Source organism: Ranitomeya variabilis, chromosome 2 (assembly GCF_051348905.1).
Source record: "Ranitomeya variabilis isolate aRanVar5 chromosome 2, aRanVar5.hap1, whole genome shotgun sequence".
In the NCBI taxonomy this organism is placed as follows: Eukaryota; Metazoa; Chordata; class Amphibia; order Anura; family Dendrobatidae; genus Ranitomeya; species Ranitomeya variabilis.
In genome coordinates this window covers 390,809,064-390,837,036 of record NC_135233.1, presented here as the reverse complement: position 1 = coordinate 390,837,036, position 27,973 = coordinate 390,809,064, and the positions used below count along the sequence as shown (strand labels likewise).

Here is a 27,973-nt window from a genome sequence, read left to right as displayed (position 1 = left end):
CACCAGATCCTTGTAATTACTTGATCACTGTAATCAACTATCAGTAATCTCCAGATCACTGTAATCTCCGGATCACTGCAATCACCAGATCACTAATCACCAGATCAGGGTAATCACCAGATCACTGTAATCACTGGATCAGTGTAATCTCCAGATCACTGTAATCACCGCATCAGTGTATTCACCAGATCAGTGTAGTCTCCAGATCACTGTACTCACCGGATCACTGCAATCAACAGATCACTGTAGTCACCGGATCACTGTAATCACCGGATCAGTGTAATCACTGGATCAGTGTAATCACCGGATCAGTGTAATCACCGGATCACTGATCACAGGATCATTGTAATCACTGTGATCACAGGATCATTGTAATCACCAGATCACTATAATCACTGTAATCACTGGATCACTGTAACCACCGGATCATTGTAATCTCTGGATCACTGTAACCTCTGGATCACTGTAATCACCAGATCACTGTAATCACCGGAACATTGCAATCACCGGATCATTGTAATCGGCGGATCATTGTAATCACCCAGGGGCGGACTGACCATTGATGCAACTTGTGCAGCTGCCCAGGGGCCCAAGAGTTCAGGGGGCCACTACCATCTCCAAAGCAGGTGGAATTGTGCATTATGATGAGATATTGAACTACACAGGAGCCATATGCTGCTACCGTACAGGGGCCCATATACTGCTCTATTACAGGGGCCCATATACTGCTCTTGCACAGGGGCCCATATACTGTTCTTGCACAGGGGCCCATATACTGCTCTTGCACAGGGACCCATATACTGCTCTTTTACAGGGGCCCATATACTGCTCTTGCACAGGGGCCCATATACTGCTCTTTTACAGGGGCCCATATACTGTTCTTGCACAGGGGCCCATATACTGTTCTTGCACAGGGGCCCATATACTGCTCTTTTACAGGGGTCCATATACTACTCTTTTACAGGGGCCCATATTCTGTTCTTGCACAGGGGCCCATATACTGCTCTTTTACAGGGGCCCATATACTGCTCTTGCACAGGGGCCCATATACTGCTCTTTTACAGGGGCCCATATACTGTTCTTGCACAGGGGCCCATATACTGTTCTTTTACAGGGGTCCATATACTACTCTTTTACAGGGGCCCATATTCTGTTCTTGCGCAGGGGCCCATATACTGCTCTTGCACAGGGGCCCATATACTGCTCTTTTACAGGGGTCCATATACTACTCTTTTACAGGGGCCCATATTCTGTTCTTGCGCAGGGGCCCATATACTGTTCTTGTGCAGGGGCCCATATACTGCTCTAGCACAGGGGCCCATATACTGTTCTTGTGCAGGGGCCCATATACTGCTCTAGCACAGGGGCCCATATACTGATCTTGCGCAGGGGCCCATATACTGTTCTTGCGCAGGGGTCCATATACTACTCTTTTACAGGGGTGTCATGATCTCTGCAAGCAGAGATCATAGCAAGCCTATAGAGGGACAAGCTCTCGGAAGATGGAACTATACTGACCATGAACTAAGCCTGCCGCGCAACCAGAAATAGCCAGGTAGCATTTCCTATTTATTGCTAGATGCCCAGCTCTGGCCTAAGACCTAAATAGCTAGCAGAGGGAAATATAAGACCTGGCTCACCTCTAGAGAAATATTCCAAAGAAGACAGTTGCCCCCCACATATAATGACGGTGAGTTCAGATGAAACAACAAACGCAGCAGGAAAATAGTCTTAGCAAATTTGAGGTCCGCTTACTAGATAGCAGAAGACAGATAGTATACTTTCATGGTCAGCAGAAAAACACTAACAAAACACCATCCAGAGATTACCTTAAACTCTGGCATTAACTCATAACACCAGAGTAGCAATCCCTGATCAACGAGAGCTTTCCAGACACAGTAACAAAACTTCAGCTGTGAACTGGAACAAATAGGCAAACGAAACATGGACAAAAGTCCAACTTATCTAGTAGTTGTCAGAAGCAGGAACAAGCACTGAGAGGCATCAGATAACATTGTTGACCGGCAAGAAACCACCAGAGAAATGAGCTTAAATAGCGACACCCACTACTGATGGAACCAGGTGAAACAGGAAAGAGGATGACAAGTCCAATTCCACAAGCGGCCACCGGGGGAGCCCAGAATCCAAATTCACAACAGTACCCCCCCCTCAAGGAGGGGGCACCGAACCCTCACCAGATCCACCAGGGCGACCAGGATGAGCCCTATGGAAGGCACGAACAAGATCAGAAGCATGAACATCAGATGCATTGACCCAAGAATTATCCTCCTGGCCGTAACCCTTCCAGTTGACCAGATACTGGAGTCTCCGTCTGGAAACACGAGAGTCCAAAATTTTCTCCACAACGTACTCCAACTCACCCTCAACCAACACCGGAGCAGGAGGCTCAACTGAAGGTACAACAGGCACCTCATACCTGCGCAATAACGACCGATGAAAAACGTTATGAATGGAAAAGGACGCAGGGAGGTCCAAACGGAAAGAAACAGGATTAAGAATCTCCAATATTCTATAAGGGCCGATGAACCGAGGTTTAAACTTAGGAGAAGAGACCCTCATAGGGACAAAACGAGAAGACAACCAGACCAAATCTCCAACACAAAGCCGAGAACCAACACGACGATGACGGTTGGCAAAACGCTGAGTCTTCTCCTGGGACAACTTCAAATTGTCCATAACCTGCCCCCAGATGTGATGCAATCTCTCCACCACCGCATCCACTCCAGGACAATCCGAGGATTCCACCTGACCGGAGGAAAATCGAGGGTGAAACCCCGAATTACAGAAAAACGGGGACACCAAGGTGGAAGAGCTGGCCCGATTATTGAGGGCGAACTCTGCCAATGGCAAAAAAGCAACCCAATCATCCTGGTCAGCAGAGACAAAACACCTCAGATATGTCTCCAGGGTCTGATTAGTCCGCTCGGTCTGGCCATTAGTCTGAGGGTGAAAAGCAGATGAAAAAGACAAATCTATGCCCATCCTAGCACAGAATGCCCGCCAAAATCTAGACACAAATTGGGTACCTCTGTCAGAAACAATATTCTCAGGAATACCGTGCAATCGGACAACATTCTGAAAAAACAGAGGAACCAACTCAGAAGAAGAAGGCAACTTGGGCAGAGGAACCAAATGGACCATTTTAGAGAAACGGTCACAGACCACCCAGATGACAGACATCTTCTGGGAAACAGGCAGATCTGAAATAAAATCCATCGAGATGTGTGTCCAAGGCCTCTTAGGAATAGGCAAGGGCAACAGCAGTCCGCTAGCCCGAGAACTACAAGACTTGGCCCGAGCACAAATGTCACATGACTGCACAAAGACTCGCACATCTCGTGACAGGGAAGGCCACCAGAAGGATCTTGCCACCAAATCCCTGGTACCAAAAATTCCGGGATGACCTGCCAATGCAGAAGAATGTACCTCAGAGATGACTCTACTGGTCCAATCATCCGGAACAAACAGTCTATCAGGCGGACAACGATCCGGTCTATCCGCCTGAAACTCTTGCAAGGACCGCCGCAGATCAGGAGAAACGGCCGACAAAATTACTCCCTCCCTAAGGATACCTGTGGGTTCAGTATTACCAGGAGAGTCCGGGTCAAAACTCCTAGAAAGGGCATCTGCCTTAACATTCTTAGAACCCGGTAGGTATGACACCACAAAATTAAAGCGAGAAAAAAATAAAGACCAGCGCGCCTGTCTAGGATTCAGGCGCCTGGCAGTCTCAAGATAAATCAAATTTTTGTGGTCAGTCAATACCACCACCTGATGCTTAGCCCCCTCTAGCCAATGGCGCCACTCCTCAAACGCCCACTTCATGGCCAAAAGCTCCCTATTCCCAACATCATAATTCCGCTCTGCGGGCGAAAATTTGCGAGAAAAGAAGGCACAAGGCCTAATGACGGAGCAGTCGGAACCTTTCTGCGACAACACTGCCCCAGCTCCGATCTCCGAAGCGTCAACCTCAACCTGAAAAGGCAGATTCACATCAGGCTGACGTAACACAGGGGCAGAGGCAAAACGGTGCTTAAGCTCCTGAAAGGCCTCTACAGCATGAGGGGACCAATTAGCAACATCAGCGCCATGTCTGGTCAAATCAGTCAGTGGTTTAACGACATCCGAAAAACCAGCAATAAATCGACGGTAAAAGTTGGCAAAGCCCAAAAATCTCTGAAGACCCTTAAGAGAGGAGGGCTGAGTCCAGTCACAAATAGCTTGCACCTTGACGGGATCCATCTCAATGGAAGAGGGAGAAAAAATATACCCCAAAAAGGAAATTTTCTGGACCCCAAAAACGCACTTAGACCCCTTCACACATAAAGAATTAGACCGCAGAACCTGAAAAACTCTCCTGACCTGCTGGACATGAGAGTCCCAGTCATCAGAAAAAATCAGAATATCATCCAGATATATTATCATAAATTTATCCAGAAAATCGCGGAAAATATCATGCATAAAAGACTGGAAAACTGAAGGGGCATTAGAAAGACCAAAAGGCATGACCAAATACTCAAAGTGGCCCTCGGGCGTATTAAATGCGGTCTTCCACTCATCCCCCTGCCTGATCCGCACCAAATTATACGCCCCACGAAGATCAATATTAGAGAACCACTTAGCACCCTCTATACGAGCAAACAAATCAGTAAGCAATGGCAATGGGTATTGGTACTTAACAGTGATCTTATTCAGAAGCCGATAATCAATACATGGTCTCAAAGAGCCGTCCTTTTTTGAGACAAAGAAAAACCCAGCTCCCAAGGGAGAAGAAGATGGACGAATATGTCCCTTTTCCAAAGACTCCTTTATATATTCCCGCATAGCAGCATGTTCCGGCACGGACAGATTAAACAAACGACCCTTTGGATATTTGCAACCCGGTATCAAATCTATGGCACAATCGCACTCACGGTGCGGAGGTAACGACCCAAGCTTGGGTTCGTCAAAGACGTCTTGATAATCTGAGAGGAACTCAGGGACTTCAGAGGGAATGGACGACGAAATAGAAACCAAAGGTAAGTCCCCATGAATACCCTTACATCCCCAGCTCAACACAGACATTGCTCTCCAGTCCAAGACTGGATTGTGAGACTGCAACCATGGCAATCCCAGTACCAAATCGTCATGTAAATTATACAGCACCAGGAAACGAATAATCTCCTGGTGATCCGGATTGATACGCATGGTTACTTGTGTCCAGTATTGTGGTTTATTATTAGCCAATGGGGTGGAGTCAATCCCCTTCAGAGGAATAAGAGTCTCCAAAGGCTCTAAATCAAAACCACAACGATTGGCAAAGGACCAATCCATAAGACTCAGAGCGGCGCCAGAGTCAACATAGGCGTCCGTGACAATGGATGACAAAGAGCAAATCAGGGTTACAGACAAAATAAACTTAGACTGAATGGTGCCAATGGAAACAGACTTATCAAGCTTCTTTGTACGCCTAGAGCATGCTGATATAACATGAGTAGAATCCCCACAATAGAAGCACAATCCATTCTTCCGTCTAAAATTCTGTCGCTCGCTCCTGGACAGAATTCTATCACACTGCATACTTTCTGGCGTCTTTTCCATAGACACCGCCAGATGGTGCACCGGTTTGCGCTCCCGCAGACGCCTATCAATCTGAATAGCCATTGTCATGGACTCATTCAGACCTGCAGGCACAGGGAACCCCACCATAACATCCTTAACGGCATCAGAGAGACCTTCTCTGAAAGTTGCCGCCAAGGCGCACTCATTCCACTGAGTAAGCACAGACCATTTACGGAATTTTTGGCAGTAAACCTCAGCTTCGTCTTGCCCCTGAGATAGTGCCATCAAAGTTTTTTCTGCCTGAAGTTCCAAATGAGGTTCCTCATAAAGCAAGCCCAAGGCCAGAAAAAACGCATCCACATCGCGCAACGCAGGATCCCCTGCTGGCAATGAGAAGGCCCAATCTTGAGGGTCACCCCTGAGCAAGGAAATCACAATCCTAACCTGCAGAGCAGGGTCTCCAGCTGAACGAGACTTCAGGGACAAATAAAGCTTACAATTATTTCGGAAATTCTGGAAGCTAGCTCTATTCCCTGTGAAGAACTCCGGCAAAGGAATTCTCGGCTCAGATACTGGAGCATGTACCACAAAATCTTGTAAATTTTGTACTTTCGTGATGAGATTATTCAAACCCGCAGTTACACTCTGAAGATCCATTATTGTCAGGTGCACACAGAGCCATACAGAGATGAGGAGGAGAGAGAGAAAAAAGACTGCAGCAAGGCAAACTGGAGGGAAAAAAAAAAAAAAAAAAATTCCAGCAGACTTCTTATAACTCTCCTTTCTCAACCTGGGTCTTTAACACTTTACTGGCCGGTCAAACTGTCATGATCTCTGCAAGCAGAGATCATAGCAAGCCTATAGAGGGACAAGCTCTCGGAAGATGGAACTATACTGACCATGAACTAAGCCTGCCGCGCAACCAGAAATAGCCAGGTAGCATTTCCTATTTATTGCTAGATGCCCAGCTCTGGCCTAAGACCTAAATAGCTAGCAGAGGGAAATATAAGACCTGGCTCACCTCTAGAGAAATATTCCAAAGAAGACAGTTGCCCCCCACATATAATGACGGTGAGTTCAGATGAAACAACAAACGCAGCAGGAAAATAGTCTTAGCAAATTTGAGGTCCGCTTACTAGATAGCAGAAGACAGATAGTATACTTTCATGGTCAGCAGAAAAACACTAACAAAACACCATCCAGAGATTACCTTAAACTCTGGCATTAACTCATAACACCAGAGTAGCAATCCCTGATCAACGAGAGCTTTCCAGACACAGTAACAAAACTTCAGCTGTGAACTGGAACAAATAGGCAAACGAAACATGGACAAAAGTCCAACTTATCTAGTAGTTGTCAGAAGCAGGAACAAGCACTGAGAGGCATCAGATAACATTGTTGACCGGCAAGAAACCACCAGAGAAATGAGCTTAAATAGCGACACCCACTACTGATGGAACCAGGTGAAACAGGAAAGAGGATGACAAGTCCAATTCCACAAGCGGCCACCGGGGGAGCCCAGAATCCAAATTCACAACACAGGGGCCCATATTCTGTTCTTGCGCAGGGGCCCATATACTGTTCTTGTGCAGGGGCCCATATACTGCTCTAGCACAGGGGCCCATATACTGCTCTTGTGCAGGGGCCCATATACTGTTCTTGCGCAGGGGTCCATATACTACTCTCTTACAGGGGCCCATATTCTGTTCTTGCGCAGGGGCCCATATACTGTTCTTGTGCAGGGGCCCATATACTGCCCTAGCACAGGGGCCCATATACTGCTCTTGCGCAGGGGCCCATATACTGTTCTTGCACAGGGGCCCATATACTGCTCTTGCGCAGGGGCCCATATACTGTTCTTGCACAGGGGCCCATATACTGTTCTTGCGCAGGGGTCCATATACTACTCTTTTACAGGGGCCATATACTACTCTTTTACAGGGGCCCATATACTGTTCTTGCACAGGGGCCCATATACTGTTCTTGCACAGGGGCCCATATACTGTTCTTTACGCAGGGGTCCATATACTACTCTTTTACAGGGGCCCATATTCTGTTCTTGCGCAGGGGCCCATATACTGTTCTTGTGCAGGGGCCCATATACTGCTCTAGCACAGGGGCCCATATACTGCTCTTTTACAGGGGCCCATATACTGCTCTTTTACAGGGGCCCATATACTGTTCTTGCACAGGGGCCCATATACTGCTCTTGCGCAGGGGCCCATATACTGTTCTTGCACAGGGGCCCATATACTGCTCTTGCGCAGGGGCCCATATACTGTTCTTGCACAGGGGCCCATATACTGTTCTTGCACAGGGGCCCATATACTGTTTTTGCACAGGGGCCCATATACTGTTCTTGCACAGGGGCCCATATACTGTTCTTGCACAGGGGCCCATATACTGCTCTTTTACAGGGGCCCATATACTGCTCTTTTACAGGGGCCCATATACTGTTCTTGCACAGGGGCCCATATACTGCTCTTGCACAGGGGCCCATATACTGCTCTTGCACAGGGGCCATATACTGCTCTTGCACAGGGGCCCATATACTGCTCTTTTACAGGGGCCCATATACTGCTCTTGCACAGGGGCTCATATAATGCTCTTGCACAGGGGCCATATACTGCTCTTGCACAGGGGCCCATATACTGCTCTTTTACAGGGGCCCATATACTGCTCTTGCACAGGGGCCCATATACTGTTCTTGCACAGGGGCCCATATACTGCTCTTTTACAGGGGCCCATATACTGCTCTTTTACAGGGGCCCATATACTGTTCTTGCACAGGGGCCATATACTGCTCTTTTACAGGGGCCCATATACTGCTCTTGCACAGGGGCCCATATACTGCTCTTTTACAGGGGCCCATATACACTCACCGGCCACTTTATTAGGTACACCTGTCCAACTTCTTGTTAACACTTAATTTCTAATCAGCCAATCACATGGCGGCAACTCAGTGCATTTAGGCATGTAGACATGGTCAAGACAATCTCCTGCAGTTCAAACCGAGCATCAGTATGGGGAAGAAAGGTGATTTGAGTGCCTTTGAACGTGGCATGGTTGTTGGTGCCAGAAGGGCTGGTCTGAGTATTTCAGAAACTGCTGATCTACTGGGATTTTCACGCACAACCATCTCTAGGGTTTACAGAGAATGGTCCGAAAAAGAAAAAAAATCCAGTGAGCGGCAGTTCTGTGGGCGGAAATGCCTTGTTGATGCCAGAGGTCAGAGGAGAATGGGCAGACTGGTTCGAGCTGATAGAAAGGCAACAGTGACTCAAATCGCCACCCGTTACAACCAAGGTAGGCCTAAGAGCATCTCTGAACGCACAGTGCGTCGAACTTTGAGGCAGATGGGCTACAGCAGCAGAAGACCACACCGGGTACCACTCCTTTCAGCTAAGAACAGGAAACTGAGGCTACAATTTGTACAAGCTCATCGAAATTGGACAGTAGAAGATTGGAAAAACGTTGCTTGGTCTGATGAGTCTCGATTTCTGCTGCGACATTCGGATGGTAGGGTCAGAATTTGGCGTAAACAACATGAAAGCATGGATCCATCCTGCCTTGTATGGAGCATCTTTGGGATGTGCAGCCGACAAATCTGCGGCAACTGTGTGATGCCATCATGTCAATATGGACCAAAATCTCTGAGGAATGCTTCCAGCACCTTGTTGAATCTATGCCACGAAGAATTGAGGCAGTTCTGAAGGCAAAAGGGGGTCCAACCCGTTACTAGCATGGTGTACCTAATAAAGTGGCCGGTGAGTGTACCGCTCTTGCACAGGGGCCATATACTGCTCTTTTACAGGGGCCATATACTGCTCTTGCGCAGGGGTCCATATACTACTCTTTTACAGGGGCCCATATTCTGTTCTTGCGCAGGGGCCCATATACTGTTCTTGTGCAGGGGCCCATATACTGCTCTAGCACAGGGGCCCATATACTGCTCTTGCACAGGGGCCCATATACTGCTCTTGCGCAGGGGTCCATATACTGTTCTTGCGCAGGGGCCCATATACTGTTCTTGCGCAGGGGCCCATATACTGTTCTTGCGCAGGGGCCCATATACTGCTCTTGTGCAGGGGCCCATATACTGTTCTCGCACAGGGGCCCATATACTGTTCTCGCACAGGGGCCATATACTGCTCTTGCGCAGGGGCCCATATACTGTTCTCGCACAGGGGCCCATATACTGCTCTTTTACAGGGGCCCATATACTGTTCTTGCACAGGGGCCCATATACTGTTCTTGCACAGGAGCCCATACACTGTTCTTGCACAGGGGCCCATACACTGTTCTTGCGCAGGGGCCCATACACTGTTCTTGCGCAGGGGCCCATATACTGTTCTTGCACAGGGGCTCATACACTGTTCTTGCACAGGGACCCATATACTGCTCTTGCACAGGGGCCCATATTCTGCTCTTGCACAGGGGCCCATATACTGCTCTTGCGCAGGGGTCCATATACTGCTCTTGCACAGGGGCCATATACTGCTCTTGCACAGGGGCCCATACACTGTTCTTGCACAGGGGCCCATATACTGCTCTAGCACAGGGGCCCATATACTGTTCTTGCACAGGGGCCCATATACTGTTCTTGCACAGGAGCCCATACACTGTTCTTGCACAGGGGCCCATACACTGTTCTTGCGCAGGGGCCCATATACTGTTCTTGCACAGGGGCTCATACACTGTTCTTGCACAGGGACCCATATACTGCTCTTGCACAGGGGCCCATATTCTGCTCTTGCACAGGGGCCCATATACTGCTCTTGCACAGGGGCCATATACTGCTCTTGCACAGGGGCCCATATACTGCTCTTTTACAGGGGCCCATATACTGCTCTTGCACAGGGGCTCATATAATGCTCTTGCACAGGGGCCATATACTGCTCTTGCACAGGGGCCCATATACTGCTCTTTTACAGGGGCCCATATACTGCTCTTGCACAGGGGCCCATATACTGTTCTTGCACAGGGGCCCATATACTGCTCTTTTACAGGGGCCCATATACTGCTCTTTTACAGGGGCCCATATACTGTTCTTGCACAGGGGCCATATACTGCTCTTTTACAGGGGCCCATATACTGCTCTTGCACAGGGGCCCATATACTGCTCTTTTACAGGGGCCCATATACACTCACCGGCCACTTTATTAGGTACACCTGTCCAACTTCTTGTTAACACTTAATTTCTAATCAGCCAATCACATGGCGGCAACTCAGTGCATTTAGGCATGTAGACATGGTCAAGACAATCTCCTGCAGTTCAAACCGAGCATCAGTATGGGGAAGAAAGGTGATTTGAGTGCCTTTGAACGTGGCATGGTTGTTGGTGCCAGAAGGGCTGGTCTGAGTATTTCAGAAACTGCTGATCTACTGGGATTTTCACGCACAACCATCTCTAGGGTTTACAGAGAATGGTCCGAAAAAGAAAAAAAATCCAGTGAGCGGCAGTTCTGTGGGCGGAAATGCCTTGTTGATGCCAGAGGTCAGAGGAGAATGGGCAGACTGGTTCGAGCTGATAGAAAGGCAACAGTGACTCAAATCGCCACCCGTTACAACCAAGGTAGGCCTAAGAGCATCTCTGAACGCACAGTGCGTCGAACTTTGAGGCAGATGGGCTACAGCAGCAGAAGACCACACCGGGTACCACTCCTTTCAGCTAAGAACAGGAAACTGAGGCTACAATTTGTACAAGCTCATCGAAATTGGACAGTAGAAGATTGGAAAAACGTTGCTTGGTCTGATGAGTCTCGATTTCTGCTGCGACATTCGGATGGTAGGGTCAGAATTTGGCGTAAACAACATGAAAGCATGGATCCATCCTGCCTTGTATGGAGCATCTTTGGGATGTGCAGCCGACAAATCTGCGGCAACTGTGTGATGCCATCATGTCAATATGGACCAAAATCTCTGAGGAATGCTTCCAGCACCTTGTTGAATCTATGCCACGAAGAATTGAGGCAGTTCTGAAGGCAAAAGGGGGTCCAACCCGTTACTAGCATGGTGTACCTAATAAAGTGGCCGGTGAGTGTACCGCTCTTGCACAGGGGCCATATACTGCTCTTTTACAGGGGCCATATACTGCTCTTGCGCAGGGGTCCATATACTACTCTTTTACAGGGGCCCATATTCTGTTCTTGCGCAGGGGCCCATATACTGTTCTTGTGCAGGGGCCCATATACTGCTCTAGCACAGGGGCCCATATACTGCTCTTGCACAGGGGCCCATATACTGCTCTTGCGCAGGGGTCCATATACTGTTCTTGCGCAGGGGCCCATATACTGTTCTTGCGCAGGGGCCCATATACTGTTCTTGCGCAGGGGCCCATATACTGCTCTTGTGCAGGGGCCCATATACTGTTCTCGCACAGGGGCCCATATACTGTTCTCGCACAGGGGCCATATACTGCTCTTGCGCAGGGGCCCATATACTGTTCTCGCACAGGGGCCCATATACTGCTCTTTTACAGGGGCCCATATACTGTTCTTGCACAGGGGCCCATATACTGTTCTTGCACAGGAGCCCATACACTGTTCTTGCACAGGGGCCCATACACTGTTCTTGCGCAGGGGCCCATACACTGTTCTTGCGCAGGGGCCCATATACTGTTCTTGCACAGGGGCTCATACACTGTTCTTGCACAGGGACCCATATACTGCTCTTGCACAGGGGCCCATATTCTGCTCTTGCACAGGGGCCCATATACTGCTCTTGCGCAGGGGTCCATATACTGCTCTTGCACAGGGGCCATATACTGCTCTTGCACAGGGGCCCATACACTGTTCTTGCACAGGGGCCCATATACTGCTCTAGCACAGGGGCCCATATACTGTTCTTGCACAGGGGCCCATATACTGTTCTTGCACAGGAGCCCATACACTGTTCTTGCACAGGGGCCCATACACTGTTCTTGCGCAGGGGCCCATATACTGTTCTTGCACAGGGGCTCATACACTGTTCTTGCACAGGGACCCATATACTGCTCTTGCACAGGGGCCCATATTCTGCTCTTGCACAGGGGCCCATATACTGCTCTTGCACAGGGGCCATATACTGCTCTTGCACAGGGGCCCATACACTGTTCTTGCACAGGGGCCCATATACTGCTCTTGCACAGGGGCCATATACTGCTTTTTTACAGGGGCCCATATACTGTTCTTACACAGGGGCCCATATACTGTCCTTACACAGGGGCCCATACAGTGTTCCTGCTCAGGGGCCCTTATCTGTCTGTGTCTGCTCCTGAACAGATCGTTATCATTAACCATTAGAGCAGACATCCTCTGTACCTTCCTCATGGATGTGGTTCCTTGTCGCTCTACTGCAGAACTCGTGTACCTTAAATCAGAAGAAAAAAAAAAGTAAATAAATCATCCAGAGAAATGACCCCCAGCAATTTTCTTTTTATTTTCCTGTCTCCAGTCACATCCAAAGCTGCAGTAAATATCCCACTTCTTAGCTGTCACAACAGAGCAGTGCATTATGGGAGTGGAATTTTGAAAGCAGCTCTGGATGTGACTGGAGTATAGAGGTAGCGATGACAAAGTTACTAAACTTCATGTATAATTACAGAGAAAACGGGAAATAAAAAGTTTGATTTCTATTCTCCCCTAATCTCAGCTGCTGTTCTCTGTTATCTGTCATTATAAGTTCTTCATTGTGATTGAGTTGATGGATGGAGAAGAGATGTGTACAGGGCATCGTCTATGGATGAGGAGGTGACACGGGACCCTCCACCTGGTTGTCTCGTCCGACCCCTCAATGATAAATACGGTACATTTACTGTATGTGTGGAGGAAAAACAGAGGAATTGTATAAGAATTAGACTAAATCTGGAGCTGGTCGGGAATATCCTCCAGGTCACATCCCGAAACTGCGGAGATCTGCGACCTGTCAGCGCCGAGAACATCATCCTCATCATCACTATCTACATCACAATCATCAATAAAATAACCACCACCATCATCATCTTCAATATCATCATCATCTTCACCACATCATCATTACAATAGTTATCACCATCAATATAATAACCACCATCATCCTCATCCCCACCACCATCATCCACATCCCCACCATCATCCACATCCCCACCATCATCCACATCCCCACCACCATCATCCACATCCCCACCACCATCATCCACATCCCCACCACCATCATCCACATCCTCACCACCATCATCCACATCCCCACCACCATCATCCACATCCTCACCACCATCATCCACATCCTCACCACCATCATCCACATCCCCACCACCATCATCCACATCCCCACCACCATCATCCACATCCCCACCACCATCATCCACATCCCCACCACCATCATCCACATCCCCACCACCATCATCCACATCCTCACCACCATCATCCTTGTATATTGATGAGAGTAATGACCGGAGTTTTGCTAAAACTTTCCCAGGACATCAATGATTTAGTGACAACTTCTGCTTTCTTGTGTCCGTAGTCACCAGCTCCGCCGGCTGAGAGGTTACGATCTTTTCCTTCTGGAACCTGGAAGTTGCTGTTCGGTTATCTCTGAGCTTAAAGGGGAATTCCACCCCTGCCAAGTGCTAATCTGCTGAGCGACATCTACCTATCATATCCCAATTCTCCCCTCGTACACAGACACGACAGTGTTCTGGTACATATGTCAGCGCTGCAAATTTCCCTCCTGTACTGATAGTTTGTTACAATGTATTAGTGCAGGCAACATATCAGTCTGGGGTTCAGGCTGTGGATTGTATGAACAGGATTCATCTGTGACAAACCCTCAGCTGTGAGATGCATTAGATTATGATGGGTTTTCAGCCTCCGAATATATATGAGTGTTACAAGTCACTGACAACAAGCAGGGATCTTGAATATGGTGATAAATGAAAACATAAATGACATTTGAGAACTTTTTCTGTTTATCTCACCAGACAGTCTTCCCTGTCCCCGTGTATAGCTCGTGCTATCGGACCCCTCCTTTATCCCTCTCCCCTCAGTGTGACCCTCGGTCTGATTAGGACGTTAATGCCCCATTTCTGCCGGAATGTCAATGTTTCATGACAATCTGATGAATAATGAATTAGATAAAGTTTGCAGACGAGATCCATAATTGATGCGGAGTGCCGCTGTAACATTGTAATCCACGGCTCCTCCTCCGACTGTCGCATCCAGCCGTATCTGGGCTGCTTGTGATCTCCCCAGGGACAGCGAGACAATAAAAGAACGGCCGCCATCATGGGCGCAATGAATATTTCATGGTCAGATCCGCCCCATTATGTCCAATGTAACCGACAGCAGATCTGGACCAGTTTCCCTTAAAGGAGAATTCTGCCCGGATCCATCAAACAAATGTCATTCTTTGTATCATGAAAAGTTGCTCGAGTTTACAACAGATTTTCTGTTTTAATTCCTTCTAGTTTTCAAGATCTCTGCTTGCAGCCTCTGAATATGAACTTTCCTTACATTTACTTTCAGAGGAGAAACTTGTGTCCTGGCAAGTGATGGACACCTGAGAAATGGACCAGAATGAGCCGAGGCCAAGAGTGGCTATCCTAGGGTGACCCCAAAATAACAAAGGTGGAGCCCCCGAACCACCTCACACCTACAGCACAATACATATCCCGGTATCTAGTGATGGTGGGTTAGATACAATGTATCACATTTAGCGAGCGCTCGGCCCTCCAGGATTACATTATTATACAGCTGGATATTGATGCCATTTATTTCACCGCTGATCTGTGTATTAGGTCATTTATTTCTTCTGTTCCATCCCCTCCCCCGTATTTTTGACCGTAATACATTGAATTGACATCCTGCAAGCGGCTGATAAATAATAATAAAGATGAATTACCTCTCAGAGTCGCCCCCGATTGTGTCACCCGCTCTCTGTGAAGGAGAAAATGGAAAAACATTTAGTAATGTGATGGGAGGAGAAAAAGAAGCAGAATCATAGATACAAAGTGACAGAGCGAGGGGGGTCTGCAAAGTCAGGAAGTGAAGAACCGAAAGACAGAAACCAACAAAGAAGTCACATGTAACAGAACGATAAATGGCCGACCACAAGAGACAACCCAGAACTAGAGAAAAATGAACATTGTACGAACGTCCAACTCCCATCATCCAGTAATATATAGAGGAGGCAAAAAAAGTGCATTACAATACTGATTCTGAGCTACATCCTGTATTATACTCCGGAGCTGAACTCACTATTCTGCTGGTGCAGTCACTGTGTACATACATTACATTACTGATTCTGAGCTACATCCTGTATTATACTCCGGAGCTGCACTCACTATTCTGCTGGTGCAGTCACTGTGTACATACATTACATTACTGATCCTGAGTTACATCCTGTATTATACCCCAGAGCTGCACTCACTATTCTGCTGCTGCAGTCACGGTGTACATACAGGATGTAACTCAGGATCAGTAATGTAATGTATGTACACAGTGACTGCACCAGCAGAATAGTGAGTGCAGCTCTGGAGTATAATACAGGATGTAACTCAGGATCAGTAATGTAATGTATGTACACAGTGACTGCACCAGCAGAATAGTGAGTGCAGCTCTGGGGTATAATACAGGATGTAACTCAGGATCAGTAATGTAATGTATTATACCCCAGAGCTGCACTCACTATTCTGCTGGTGCAGTCACTGTGTACATACATTGCATTACTGATCCTGAGTTACATCCTGTATTATACTCCAGAGCTGCACTCACTATTCTGCTGGTGCAGTCACTGTGTACATACATTACTGATCCTGAGTTACATCCTGTATTATACCCCAGAGCTGCACTCACTATTCTGCTGGTGCAGACACTGTGTACATACATTACATTACTGATCCTGAGTTACATCCTGTATTATACCCCCGAGCTGCACTCACTATTCTGCTGGTGCAGTCATTGTGTACATTCATTACTTTACTGATCCTGAGTTACATCCTGTATTATCCTCCAGAGCTGCACTCACTATTCTGCTGGTGCAGTCACTGTGTATATACATTACTGATCCTGAGTTACATCCTGTATTATGCCCAGAGCTGCACTCACTATTCTGCTGGTGCAGTCACTGTGTACATACATTACATTACTGATCCTGAGTTACATCCTGTATTATCCTCCAGAGCTGCACTCACTATTCTGCTGGTGCAGTCATTGTGTACATACATTACTGATCCTGAGTTACATCCTGTATTTTACCCCAGAGCTGCACTCACTATTCTGCTGGTGCAGTCACTGTACATACATTACTGATCCTGAGTTACATCCTGTATTTTACCCCAGAGCTGCACTCACTATTCTGCTGGTGCAGTCACTGTGTACATACATTACATTACTGATCCTGAGTTACATCCTGTATTATACTCCAGAGCTGCACTCACTATTTTGCTGGTGCAGTCACTGTGTACATACATTACTGATCCTGAGTTACATCCTGTATTTTACCCCAGAGCTGCACTCACTATTCTGCTGGTGCAGTCACTGTGTACATACATTACATTACTGATCCTGAGTTACATCCCATATTATTCTCCAGAGCTGCACTCACTATTCTGCTGGTGCAGTCACTGTGTACATACATTACATTACTGATTCTGAGTTACATCCTGTATTATAACCCTGAGCTGCACTCACTATTCTATGTACACAGTGACTGCACCAGCAGAATAGTGAGTGCAGCTCTATAATGAGTACAGTCCGGTCCGTGTAACATTACAGAACACTATTTGGTGCCGTTAATCTGGGGTTGGTATATATCATATATAATGGGGCCGTGTTCTCTTCGCTCAGTTACTTGACATCTTACATTTATGTCTCGTTCAGGGTCGATATGAATTGACTGCCCCCCGAAGAAGCAGCAGCGAAACGCGCGTTGGGGTATCTGTGCAGCGGCGTTTGGCATCCTATGGGTGAGATATAACTACTTTGGCTATTTATGCACTATTAGCACTTTATTTCTTTATTTAAACCCTTAAGGAATGCGGGGATGTATGTTTACCCCACACTGAATAATGAGCATGTCCTTGTAAGGGATAATCTATATCCTGCCCATTGTGTATTATGCTTTTAAAATGGCTACTCTCCCCTTTATACGCACACATGTGGGGTCACTTTGAGTACTCTCATTTTTATGGATTGCCTCCTCTGCCAGTTTGCATCATTGTTCATTAGATCGATCCAGTGTTTTTTGCTTTTTATTGTGAACACTATTTTGCCCTGTGTATATTTAATTAGTAATAAAGATATATTTTGTCAAATTATTTTGGGCATTTTGTGATTAATCATTACTATTTAGTTATATTTGGGAATTTAAGCTTTTTTTTTTTTTTCTGGTTCTTATGTATATCATATTGCTCTATTAGAGTATTCCCTAGGAATATGGTCACTTTATATGATCGGTTCCGGTATGTTATTATATCGATATGAATTGTTGTGGGGATGACGCTCAGGCGCGGGGGGCAGCGCTGCCCCATAACTGTGATGAAGAGGTGCTAGTGAAGACATCCCCGCAGCCGCCATGGTTACCACAGAGACCTTGATGCCATAAAGCTGAATGTATATTGCAGCTGATGGCGTGAGATGGAAATATGAGGAATATGAGGATTGTGTATCCAGTGCACGGCAGCGCAGTGTAATAATCCGAGAGATGCCGACAGATGTATTATAAGGTCTTGTCGTTATGGCACACAGCGGGATAAACAAATACACAAAATTACAGCTTCCAAAATACATTGTTACCCCATCACATTGCTGATTCCACAGCGCAGAGTGTTTCAGGAACAGAGGCTGCTGATCTTGTGAGATCATAGACAATGGAAGGAGCCAGCTCCCGCAGCACAGAGTACTTCAGGAGAGCAGTGTGCTTGCTTTGTCAGAGAGTCCTGCTTACACTTCTGATGGATTGTTACAATGTAGCAGTTCAGATAATCCATCTGAGGTTCAGGCTGATCGCCGGGAACACTGTAACAGACCCTCAGCTGTGTGTGAGAGGCCGGAGCCACTGAATAGAAATAATAATGTTCTCATCCAATAACAGCAAGCAGAGATCTTGATTTTAAGGACTGAAGGAAATCTTTTTTGACTTTTCTAGAAGTTTTCCTTTAACATGACCGCTTGTCCTTTTGTTACTTTGTTTCCTCTTTGTGCCCGTTCCGTCCTGTGGCCTTTAGGATCCCGTCATTTTCCCTTTCCATCCTGTATTATTTCGGTGTTTTCTCTCCGCACGTAACAAAGTCATTGTCTTCGGGGCACGATTGAGAGCGGCTGACATCCCCGCTGGGCGCATCGCAGAATTCAGTTTTCGCTGGTTTTCTGTGTCCCGGCCGCAGCTCGGATGATTACAGTTTCATTAATGGCTGTTTTAGTGCCACATAAAAGCTGTCAGGACGGATCGGTGTCACCGGACGGCGGCGGCCATGAGCAGATGAGGACTGACATTCATTCTGACAGATTGGACTCTTCATGTGTCTGTGATCAGCTGCGCAGCACGAAGGGGAAACCGCGCAGAAATAGAAGGGGCCGGTGTGTCAGCGGGGAAATAAGGTCCAAATATTCCATGGCCACCACCCTGGGGGTCTCACGCAGGAAGATTATCAGGGGCCCGAGAATGTAAAGCGCCGGGGTCCCAACTGCAGTTGTTAAAATGAAATGTGATTCATCGCCTCTGAGCTCCAGATCTCTGCTTGCTGTCAGGGAATGAAAACCTTGTTGCATCCAGAGGTGAACGCCGGGGCCCATTATAACGGTGATACATGGGGACATTTTCAGGATATATCAAGATCTTAAATAATGACAAAAAAATAAAAAATGCAAAGGTCTCTGTATACTGTCCTTGAATGGAAACACAATGACCCAGGCCTACTCACACAGTTGTCGGACTATTATGACCGTAGTTACTGGGTTGTATATGACTGACATAATGATGATCTATCCTGACAGGCGGTGGTCTGACATCCGGTACCCCACTAACCTTCTGTTATCAGTCGCTGAATGTGAACAGTGGACAGAGGCGGAACAGCACAGCGCCACAACCTGCGTAGTGGCCTCTCTCGGTACTGCAGCTCAGCTCCTATACAATTGTCAGACCCCTACCGATCTGATATTGATGACCAATTCTAAGGAGAGATCCTCAATATTTCAGTCCGGGACATCACTTTTAATAGCAATCAGCCTGGATATCAGAGCAGGAGAGAGGTCTGTGGTTGGAGGATTGTCTAGACTGGACAACTGTAACAAACCTTCAGCTGTGCAAACATTTCTACATCTATATAGGAATATTATATTACCAGAATCACAGATTCTGGTCATAAACCTGAAGAGTTGGGGGTTTATGTTGCTCCTCTGCAGACCCTGCAGTGCACACAGCACCCCCCAAATTACAATACAGGGTTATGTACAAAAGCTGGTCCCTTTCTCAGAATCTGGGGTGCCCTGCGATCAGCTGCTTACATTGGGGGATCTCGCTGTTTCTCTTCCATCGCTGCAGAGGTCACATAACAGGGGCAGTGATGTCATCTGGTCTGTGCACTGGTGACGCCATACGGTCTGCGCACTGGTGATGCCATACGGTCTGCGCACTGGTGACGCCATACGGTCTGCGCACTGGTGACGCCATACGGTCTGCGCACTGGTGAGGCCATACGGTCTGCGCACTGGTGAGGCCATACGGTCTGCGCACTGGTGAGGCCATACGGTCTGCGCACTGGTGACGCCATGCGGTCTGCGCACTGGTGACACTATCTGGTCTGCACACTGTTGAAGCCATACGGTCTGCGCACTGGTGATGCCATATGGTCTGCGCACTGGGCATCCTCTGGGCAGGAATCTTGCTGGATGCCTCTCTTGGACTCTTGTGTAGTGTGGGGTTGTGCTGAATAATTATCACCCCTCATTATGATGCTCCTGGAAAGTATGCTGAGAAGACAGAGCATTTTATCTAAATTAGCCAGACATCTATTTTCAGTAAGCCAGGAGTCATTGACTGTTATCTATATGTTGGCTTTTGAATTTATGTGTTTCTTTCTGCTTGGTCAAGAAAACAGACTTTTGTTCGTATAAGCCTGTAATATTGACTTGTAAGTTGACATTTGATATAACACATTGTGCTGTTATCCTGGATGACTAGAGATGCACGATAATTGAGCAATGATGACTCTTTATAACACAGCAGCCAAGACATCATGGCTCCATTGCGAGAGACACAGATTTATCATTCTACAGGATGCCAGCTTATGGGACCTACCATTCACCTGGCTCCATGGAGATTTTTGGAGAAGCCAGGTTGTGACCCTCCAGTCAACTGGCCTTCTACCTGAATGGACTGTCATCTTCCTAAGCTTGTCGTTACCTCATATTATTTGCCTGTTTTGTGGTTCAATAAGGCATTACCACACTGTTTTACCCTCACCCTGTGTTGTCTGAGTAGTATTATGCCCACGGGAAAGGAAAGCGGGCGTTCGGTGGGATGATCCCTGGTCCATGCAGTTTCGGCTAGCGGACTAGGGCACGCGCTGACCCCCGTGTCTCCAATCTATATACTAACATATACACTCACCGGCCACTTTATTAGGTACACCTGTCCAACTTCTTGTTAACACTTAATTTCTAATCAGCCAATCACATGGCGGCAACTCAGTGCATTTAGGCATGTAGACATGGTCAAGACAATCTCCTGCAGTTCAAACCGAGCATCAGTATGGGGAAGAAAGGTGATTTGAGTGCCTTTGAACGTGGCATGGTTGTTGGTGCCAGAAGGGCTGGTCTGAGTATTTCAGAAACTGCTGATCTACTGGGATTTTCACGCACAACCATCTCTAGGGTTTACAGAGAATGGTCCGAAAAAGAAAAAAAATCCAGTGAGCGGCAGTTCTGTGGGCGGAAATGCCTTGTTGATGCCAGAGGTCAGAGGAGAATGGGCAGACTGGTTCGAGCTGATAGAAAGGCAACAGTGACTCAAATCGCCACCCGTTACAACCAAGGTAGGCCTAAGAGCATCTCTGAACGCACAGTGCGTCGAACTTTGAGGCAGATGGGCTACAGCAGCAGAAGACCACTCCGGGTACCACTCCTTTCAGCTAAGAACAGGAAACTGAGGCTACAATTTGTACAAGCTCATCGAAATTGGACAGTAGAAGATTGGAAAAACGTTGCTTGGTCTGATGAGTCTCGATTTCTGCTGCGACATTCGGATGGTAGGGTCAGAATTTGGCGTAAACAACATGAAAGCATGGATCCATCCTGCCTTGTATGGAGCATCTTTGGGATGTGCAGCCGACAAATCTGCGGCAACTGTGTGATGCCATCATGTCAATATGGACCAAAATCTCTGAGGAATGCTTCCAGCACCTTGTTGAATCTATGCCACGAAGAATTGAGGCAGTTCTGAAGGCAAAAGGGGGTCCAACCCGTTACTAGCATGGTGTACCTAATAAAGTGGCCGGTGAGTGTATGTTCTCCATTAAGTCTCTATAACGTCCTTTGGTGTAGACTAGTTACCCCTGGATGTGGCTGCACTGCGATCACTAATCTCTACCTGACTGCGACTGTCACATTCTGCAGGAACATCTCATTCTCATCACTCCAATTTTCAGATCTTGTTCTTTTCGTTACCTGTTTCACTTTACTTTTATGTGGGTGCTGCGGAGTGGGGCAGGGACAGGAAGGCACAGTGCAAGGAGATATACAGCGCAGGAAACAGACACCATAATGTGCCATGAGGTGTAACGAAGGTCAAAAACTTAGCTGTCAATTTCTGTACAGGATTGTACAGTGTAAAAATATAAAGTTTACATTCACTGACAACAAGCAGAGATTAAAACTACAGGTATTAAAAGATAAATTATTGTTTTATGTCTGGTGATCGTCTGCATTGATGGCTCTGTCTCGTCATTCATCAATGTGTCCAATTCCATAGACTATAGGTGACTGTGGGGGGTCATGAGCTCCTTGCCCTCCAGCTGCTCCCTCCATCCCTACCCAACCTTCGTTTGCTCCATTTACGTCTCAATTTCATCTTTTATTACATTTATGATGAAACTATCGGTTTATGCAGCAAAATTGACTTTCAGGGTATGTGTCCACGTTCAGGGTTGCATCAGGATTTGGTCAGGATTTTCCATCAGTATTTGTAAGCCAAAACCAGGAGTGGAACAATTAGAGGAAAAGTATAACAGAAACATATGCTCCACTTCTGCATTTATCACCCACTCCTGGTTTTGGCTTACAAATACTGATGAAAAATCCTGACCAAATCCTGATGCAATCCTGAACGTGGACACATACCCTCAAAGTTTTTTTTTAAGGTTTCAGACTGCTGATTATGTGCCTCATAACTTATTGCAAGGGGAAGACCCCTGCAGTGTGAGGCTCAGGACGATTCTCCTCCCTACAGGTGCAGGATCTGCTGCTCTTCTGTGAACAGACTTGTCCATCCCAACATAGAGGACACCCTGCGGTCACCCCTCATGGCCGGGAGCAGAGGCGCCTGTTCTGGGAAGATGCTGCCTCCTGGCTTCATAGGAAATAAGAACTTGGTCATAGCACCACCACCGTCCTCCTCCCTTCTGGTGTTAACATTTTCTTCTCTGCTTGCTGTTAGTGAATGGAAAAAAATCTTGTTTACATTCAATGCGTGAAAACTTGTTGGCTAAACTGCTTAGAGGCCAGAAAATTGACCTGTCCTGATACATAGTAACAAATAATGTGGGACACAGAAATCGCACAGGATTGCCCGGATTGATACATTGTAACGAACCAATAGCTGCTAAAACTTAGAATGGGTTTTTAGTCTGTGGATGTAAACGAGAATGTTCCTATTTACTAACAGCAAGCAGAGATCATGGTAATGATTAGGAACAGAAAGACAAAGTTATTCTTCATCAATAACATGAGGGGTAGACTCTTCAGAAACTTTTATGGATGGCAGAAAAGACTGAGACTCAGGATTTTTTAAATCTCCAGAACGGTGCTGCTATAAATGAGTATTGTGGCTGCACATGAACGTCTTCTCCAGTCACTATTATGGGATGTCTGAAAATGGCCATAAAACAAAGATCTGTGATCAGAAAACTCTGAATTTATTTGTGAAAGACTTTGTGACCCACATAAAGCGGAGTGCTGGCCGTCTCCGACATATGATGTGGCCGTAGAACAGCCGGAAGATATAATTTGTACAATTCTGTACATTGTTTCTTAGGGAGGGTCGGGGGTTATCCTATTTGCAGAAGTCATGAGATCATGAAAATCAGAGTAATTAACAGTTTGGATCCAGTCATTTTGTCGCCTTCCTGGAACATTTAGGACACGTGAAACAATGTAACAATTTGTTGTTGACTTTTAGTCACATGATACAAATAAACCAAACAAGAAAAACAAAACAAATCAAGTAAGAATTTGTCTACAGGTCGATATGTATCGGTCACATTGAGGTTAATGTTTTGTAAAATGATTTTGTTACAATTATGTGCAGAATAAAGACAAGATGACCAAGAACATTGGAGAAGAAGTAATGGAGGAATAAGGGGGCGATGTGTATAGGATGTGCCTGACAAGCCAAAGAGAAGGCAGAACATTCTGTATATACGGGAGGTGAAAGCAACGTCACCATCATCCTCCTCATCATCCATCAGACCCCAGCCAGGTGATGTAGGCACTTACGTGGTATAGTGGGACCGTGTTACTTTCAGCGAGGGAGAAGGTCAGGGCATCCTGCTGTGTGGGGTCTAGCCTCCCCGTTGAGGTTAGCATAGACGGGCTGATGGGGTAACTGGGGCTGCCCGGGTTCTTGCCTTTTTTCCTGGATCGCCGCCCTGTGTCCCTCTTGTTGTCTTTCTGGGTCACCGGCTCTTCTTGTATTACCAGGATCTTGTCATCGCTCAGGTAGCGCAGGAGTGAATTCTCAGAGTCTGTTACATAAAGGTGGATAGAAAAGACAAAAAAATGAAAGGTAAGCAGAGTGGCACCGCATCCGGGGGTGGGTGCTCCTAAACCTGGGTACTACCATACAATATGTCTGGGACCTTTCTGCTCCACCCACAGAAGCAAAGGGTGAAGTTCAGAGAGAAAACCCCCGTAATTCTGAGACCAAGACCGGCTGCAAACAACAAAACCACCCAGACACCATCTGTAGGGTGAACTAAGTGCTGAAACCCTCTGTGCTGCTGGTGCCCCAACCCCTACTAGTATGTACCTCTACATCTGCCATCACATTGGAGTCCACCCCGGTGATGTAATATCGTACGTGGAGGGTTCACGGTTTGCACACACCGCAGAACCTTGTGCCCCCTCACAGTCAGCAAAGGAAGTGGCATTTAGTGCAGCAGGAAATGGCAAATATCACATTATACAGAGATGTATTCAGAGGACGTATAAGAGGAATCGCAGAGCCTGGGTTTATGGGAGAACTACAAGTCCAAGCAATCAACACACCCCTAGCTGGACCTCACAGTCTATGGCATCAGATGTTATTAATTATTTATTTCTCATTTTTATTATTATTATTATTATTATTATTTATTTTCTTTAATCTACTGCATACAGAGGCGGACACAGGCAGAAGAGGCCCCTGTGTGATCACAATATATGGGCCCCTGTGCAGTCCAATATCTCATCACAACGGAGGTGACAGTGGCCCCCTGAGCTCTTGGGCCACAGCCGGGCTGCAGAGGTTGCACCAATAGTAAGCCTGCCCCTGACTGCATGCAATTGCCGAACTGAATCTTCCGTACAATCAAGGTCACAGAGGGTACATCCATGACTGGGCCTGTGCAGGAGGGCGGCCTGCCGATGCCATTGCCTACTTCAGCTAGATGTGCATCAAACGTCCTGCTGAAGTGTATTGCAGTGCAGAGACCCACTGTCTCCTTGCACTGCAATACATGCAGTTGGCCTATCAGAGGCCAGCAGTAACGTCATGCATCGCCATAGCAGGCACGCCGATGTCAGCTGCCGGCCTCCAGCACTGGCTACAGAGGAAGGCGGGTAGAATGTTTTGGGGTTTTTATGCAGAGGTAGAAAAGGGACATATATACCAGAAAAGGGCCCAGGATGGGGGACATATATACCAGGAAAGGGCCCAGGAAGGGGGACATACAGTAGTGCTCAAACGTTTACATACCCCAGCAGAATTTTTGCTTTCTTGGCCTTTTTTTTCAGAAAATATGAATGATAATACCAGCACTTTTTCTCCACTCATGGTTAGTGGTTGGGTGAAGCCATTGTCAGACTACTGTGTTTTCTCTTTTTAAATCATATTGACAACCCAAAACATCCAAATGACCCTGATCAAAAGTTCACATACCCAGTTTCTTAATACCGTGTATTGCCCCCTCTAACATCAATGACAGCTTGAAGTCTTTTGTGGTAGTTGTGGATGAGGTTCTTTATTTTTTCAGATGGTAAAGTTGCCCACTCTTCTTGACAAAAAGCCTCCAGTTCCTGTAAATTCCTGGGCTGTCTAGCATGAACTGCGCGCTTGAGATCTGTCCAGAGTAGCTCAATGATATTGAGGTCAGGAGACTGAGATGGCCACTCCAGAACCTTCACTTTATTCTGCTGTGGCCAATGACAGGTCTACTTGGCCTTGTGTTTTGGATCGTTGATATGTTGGAACGTCCAAGTATGTCCCATGTGCAGCTTCCAGGCTGATGAGTGCAAATTTGCCTGCAGTATTTGCTGATAACGTGCTGCATTCATCTTTCCTTCAACTTTGACCAAGTTTACTGTGCCTTTGTAGCTCACACATCCCCAAAACATCCGCGATCCACCTCCATGCTTTACAGTAGGAATGGTGTTCCATTCATCATAGGCCTTGTTGACCTCTCTCCAAATGTTACGTTTATGGTTGTGGCCAAAAAGTTCAGTTTTGGTCTGATCACTCCAAATTACCTTGTTCCAGAAGTTTTGAGGCTTGTCTCTGTGCTGTTTTAAAGCGTATTGTAGGCGAGATACTTTGTGGTATTTGCGCAGTAATGGCTTTCTTCTGATGACTCGACCATGCAGCCCATTTTACCTTCAAGTGCCTCCTTATTGCGCATCTTGAAACAGCCACACTGCTAGTTTTCAGAGAGTCCTGTATTTCAGCTGATGTTATTTGTGGCTTTTTCTTTGCATCCTGAACAATTTTCCTGGCAGTTGTGGATGACATTTTTGTCGGTCTACCTGACCGTGGTTTTGTTTTTACAGAGCCCCTGATTTTCCATTTGTTAATCACAGTGTGGGCGCTGCTGACTGGCATTATCAATTCCTTGGATATCTTTTTGCATCCCTTTCCTGTTTTATGCAGTTCAACTACCTTTTCCCGTAGATCCTATGAGAATTCTTTCGCTTTCCCCATGAATCACAATCCAGAAACGTCAGTGGCTGGATGAAAGATGCAAGAGTCTGTCTGGATCCCAGAAATTCACTCCGCTTTTATGCACACACTGATTACAAGCAAACAGGTCACAGGTGAGGATGTTACCTTTAGTAGCCATTCACACCCATTTGTGTCAACTTCTGTGCATGTTATCAGGCCAAAATCACCGGGGTATGTGAACTTTACATCAGGGTCATTTGGATGATTTGGGTTGTCATTCTGATTTAAAAAGAGAAAACACAGTAGTGACAATAAATGGCTTCACCCAACCACTAACCATGAGTGGAGAAAAAATGTTGGTGTTATCATTCATCTTCTCTGAAAAAAGGCCAAGAAAGCAAAAATTCTGCCGGGGCATGTAAACTTTTGAGCACAACTATATATACTATTAAGTGGCCCAGGATTTGCACATGTATATCAGGAAAGGGTCCAGGATGGGGGGCATATATACTAGGAAGGGGCCCATGATGGGGGACAAATATACCAGAAAAGGGCCCAGGACGGGGGACATATATACTATTAAGGGGCCCAGGATGGGCACATGTATACAGGAAGAGGCCCTGGATGGGGGGCATATATACTGTACTAGGAAGGGGCCCACGATGGTGGGCATATATACTAGGAAGGGGCAATGGATGGGGGACATATATACCAGGAAAGAGCCCAGGATGGGGTCATATATTCCAGGAAGGGGCTCAGGATGGAAAACAGATAAACCAGGAAAGGGCCCCAGGATAGGGGACATATATACCAGGAAGGGGCCCAGGCTGGGTGACATTTATAATAGGAAGGGTCCCAGGATGGGAATGGGGGACATATATATCAGGAGGGGGACATGTATATCTGTATGGGGCCCAGGATGGGGGACATTACTACATAATGAAGGGGGTGTAATAAACACAGATGTTTATATAGGATTTAGAACACAACAAGGGCCCACACATCTGACCAAAATGCTTGGTGTCAGGTCCAAACTGTGCACCATGGTCCATCGGGTTCCTGTTACGCCACTAGCCATCAGCCATTTGTGGCTTTATTCTGGAGG

General features: G+C 46.8%; 1 protein-coding gene and 1 long non-coding RNA gene across 5 annotated transcripts in view; one reads left to right on the top strand and one right to left on the bottom strand.

Annotated features, from left to right (window-relative positions):
• LOC143806264 (connector enhancer of kinase suppressor of ras 2-like) overlaps positions 1-27,973 on the bottom strand; it is a 585,904-nt gene that overhangs the window by 33,026 nt on the left and 524,905 nt on the right. For 2 of the 3 annotated variants that reach the window (XM_077286470.1, XM_077286469.1), the window contains 3 exons: positions 24,231-24,478; positions 15,421-15,455; positions 12,864-12,912 (listed from right to left, as the gene is read on the bottom strand). In XM_077286470.1, coding sequence (XP_077142585.1) covers positions 12,864-12,912; positions 15,421-15,455; positions 24,231-24,478 — 332 coding nt within the window. The remainder of the gene's footprint in view (positions 1-12,863; positions 12,913-15,420; positions 15,456-24,230; positions 24,479-27,973) is intronic. The other variant, XM_077286471.1, reaches the window with a different exon arrangement.
• The window catches only part of LOC143806267 (uncharacterized), a 126,976-nt gene that overhangs the window by 43,463 nt on the left and 55,540 nt on the right, over positions 1-27,973 (top strand). The window contains exon 4 of one of the 2 annotated variants that reach the window (XR_013221418.1): positions 24,043-24,224. The exons of the other annotated variant lie outside the window; for it this stretch is intronic. This is a non-coding gene — a long non-coding RNA (uncharacterized LOC143806267). Of the gene's footprint in view, positions 1-24,042; positions 24,225-27,973 lie in introns of those variants that run through there. 2 annotated transcript variants of the gene reach the window in all.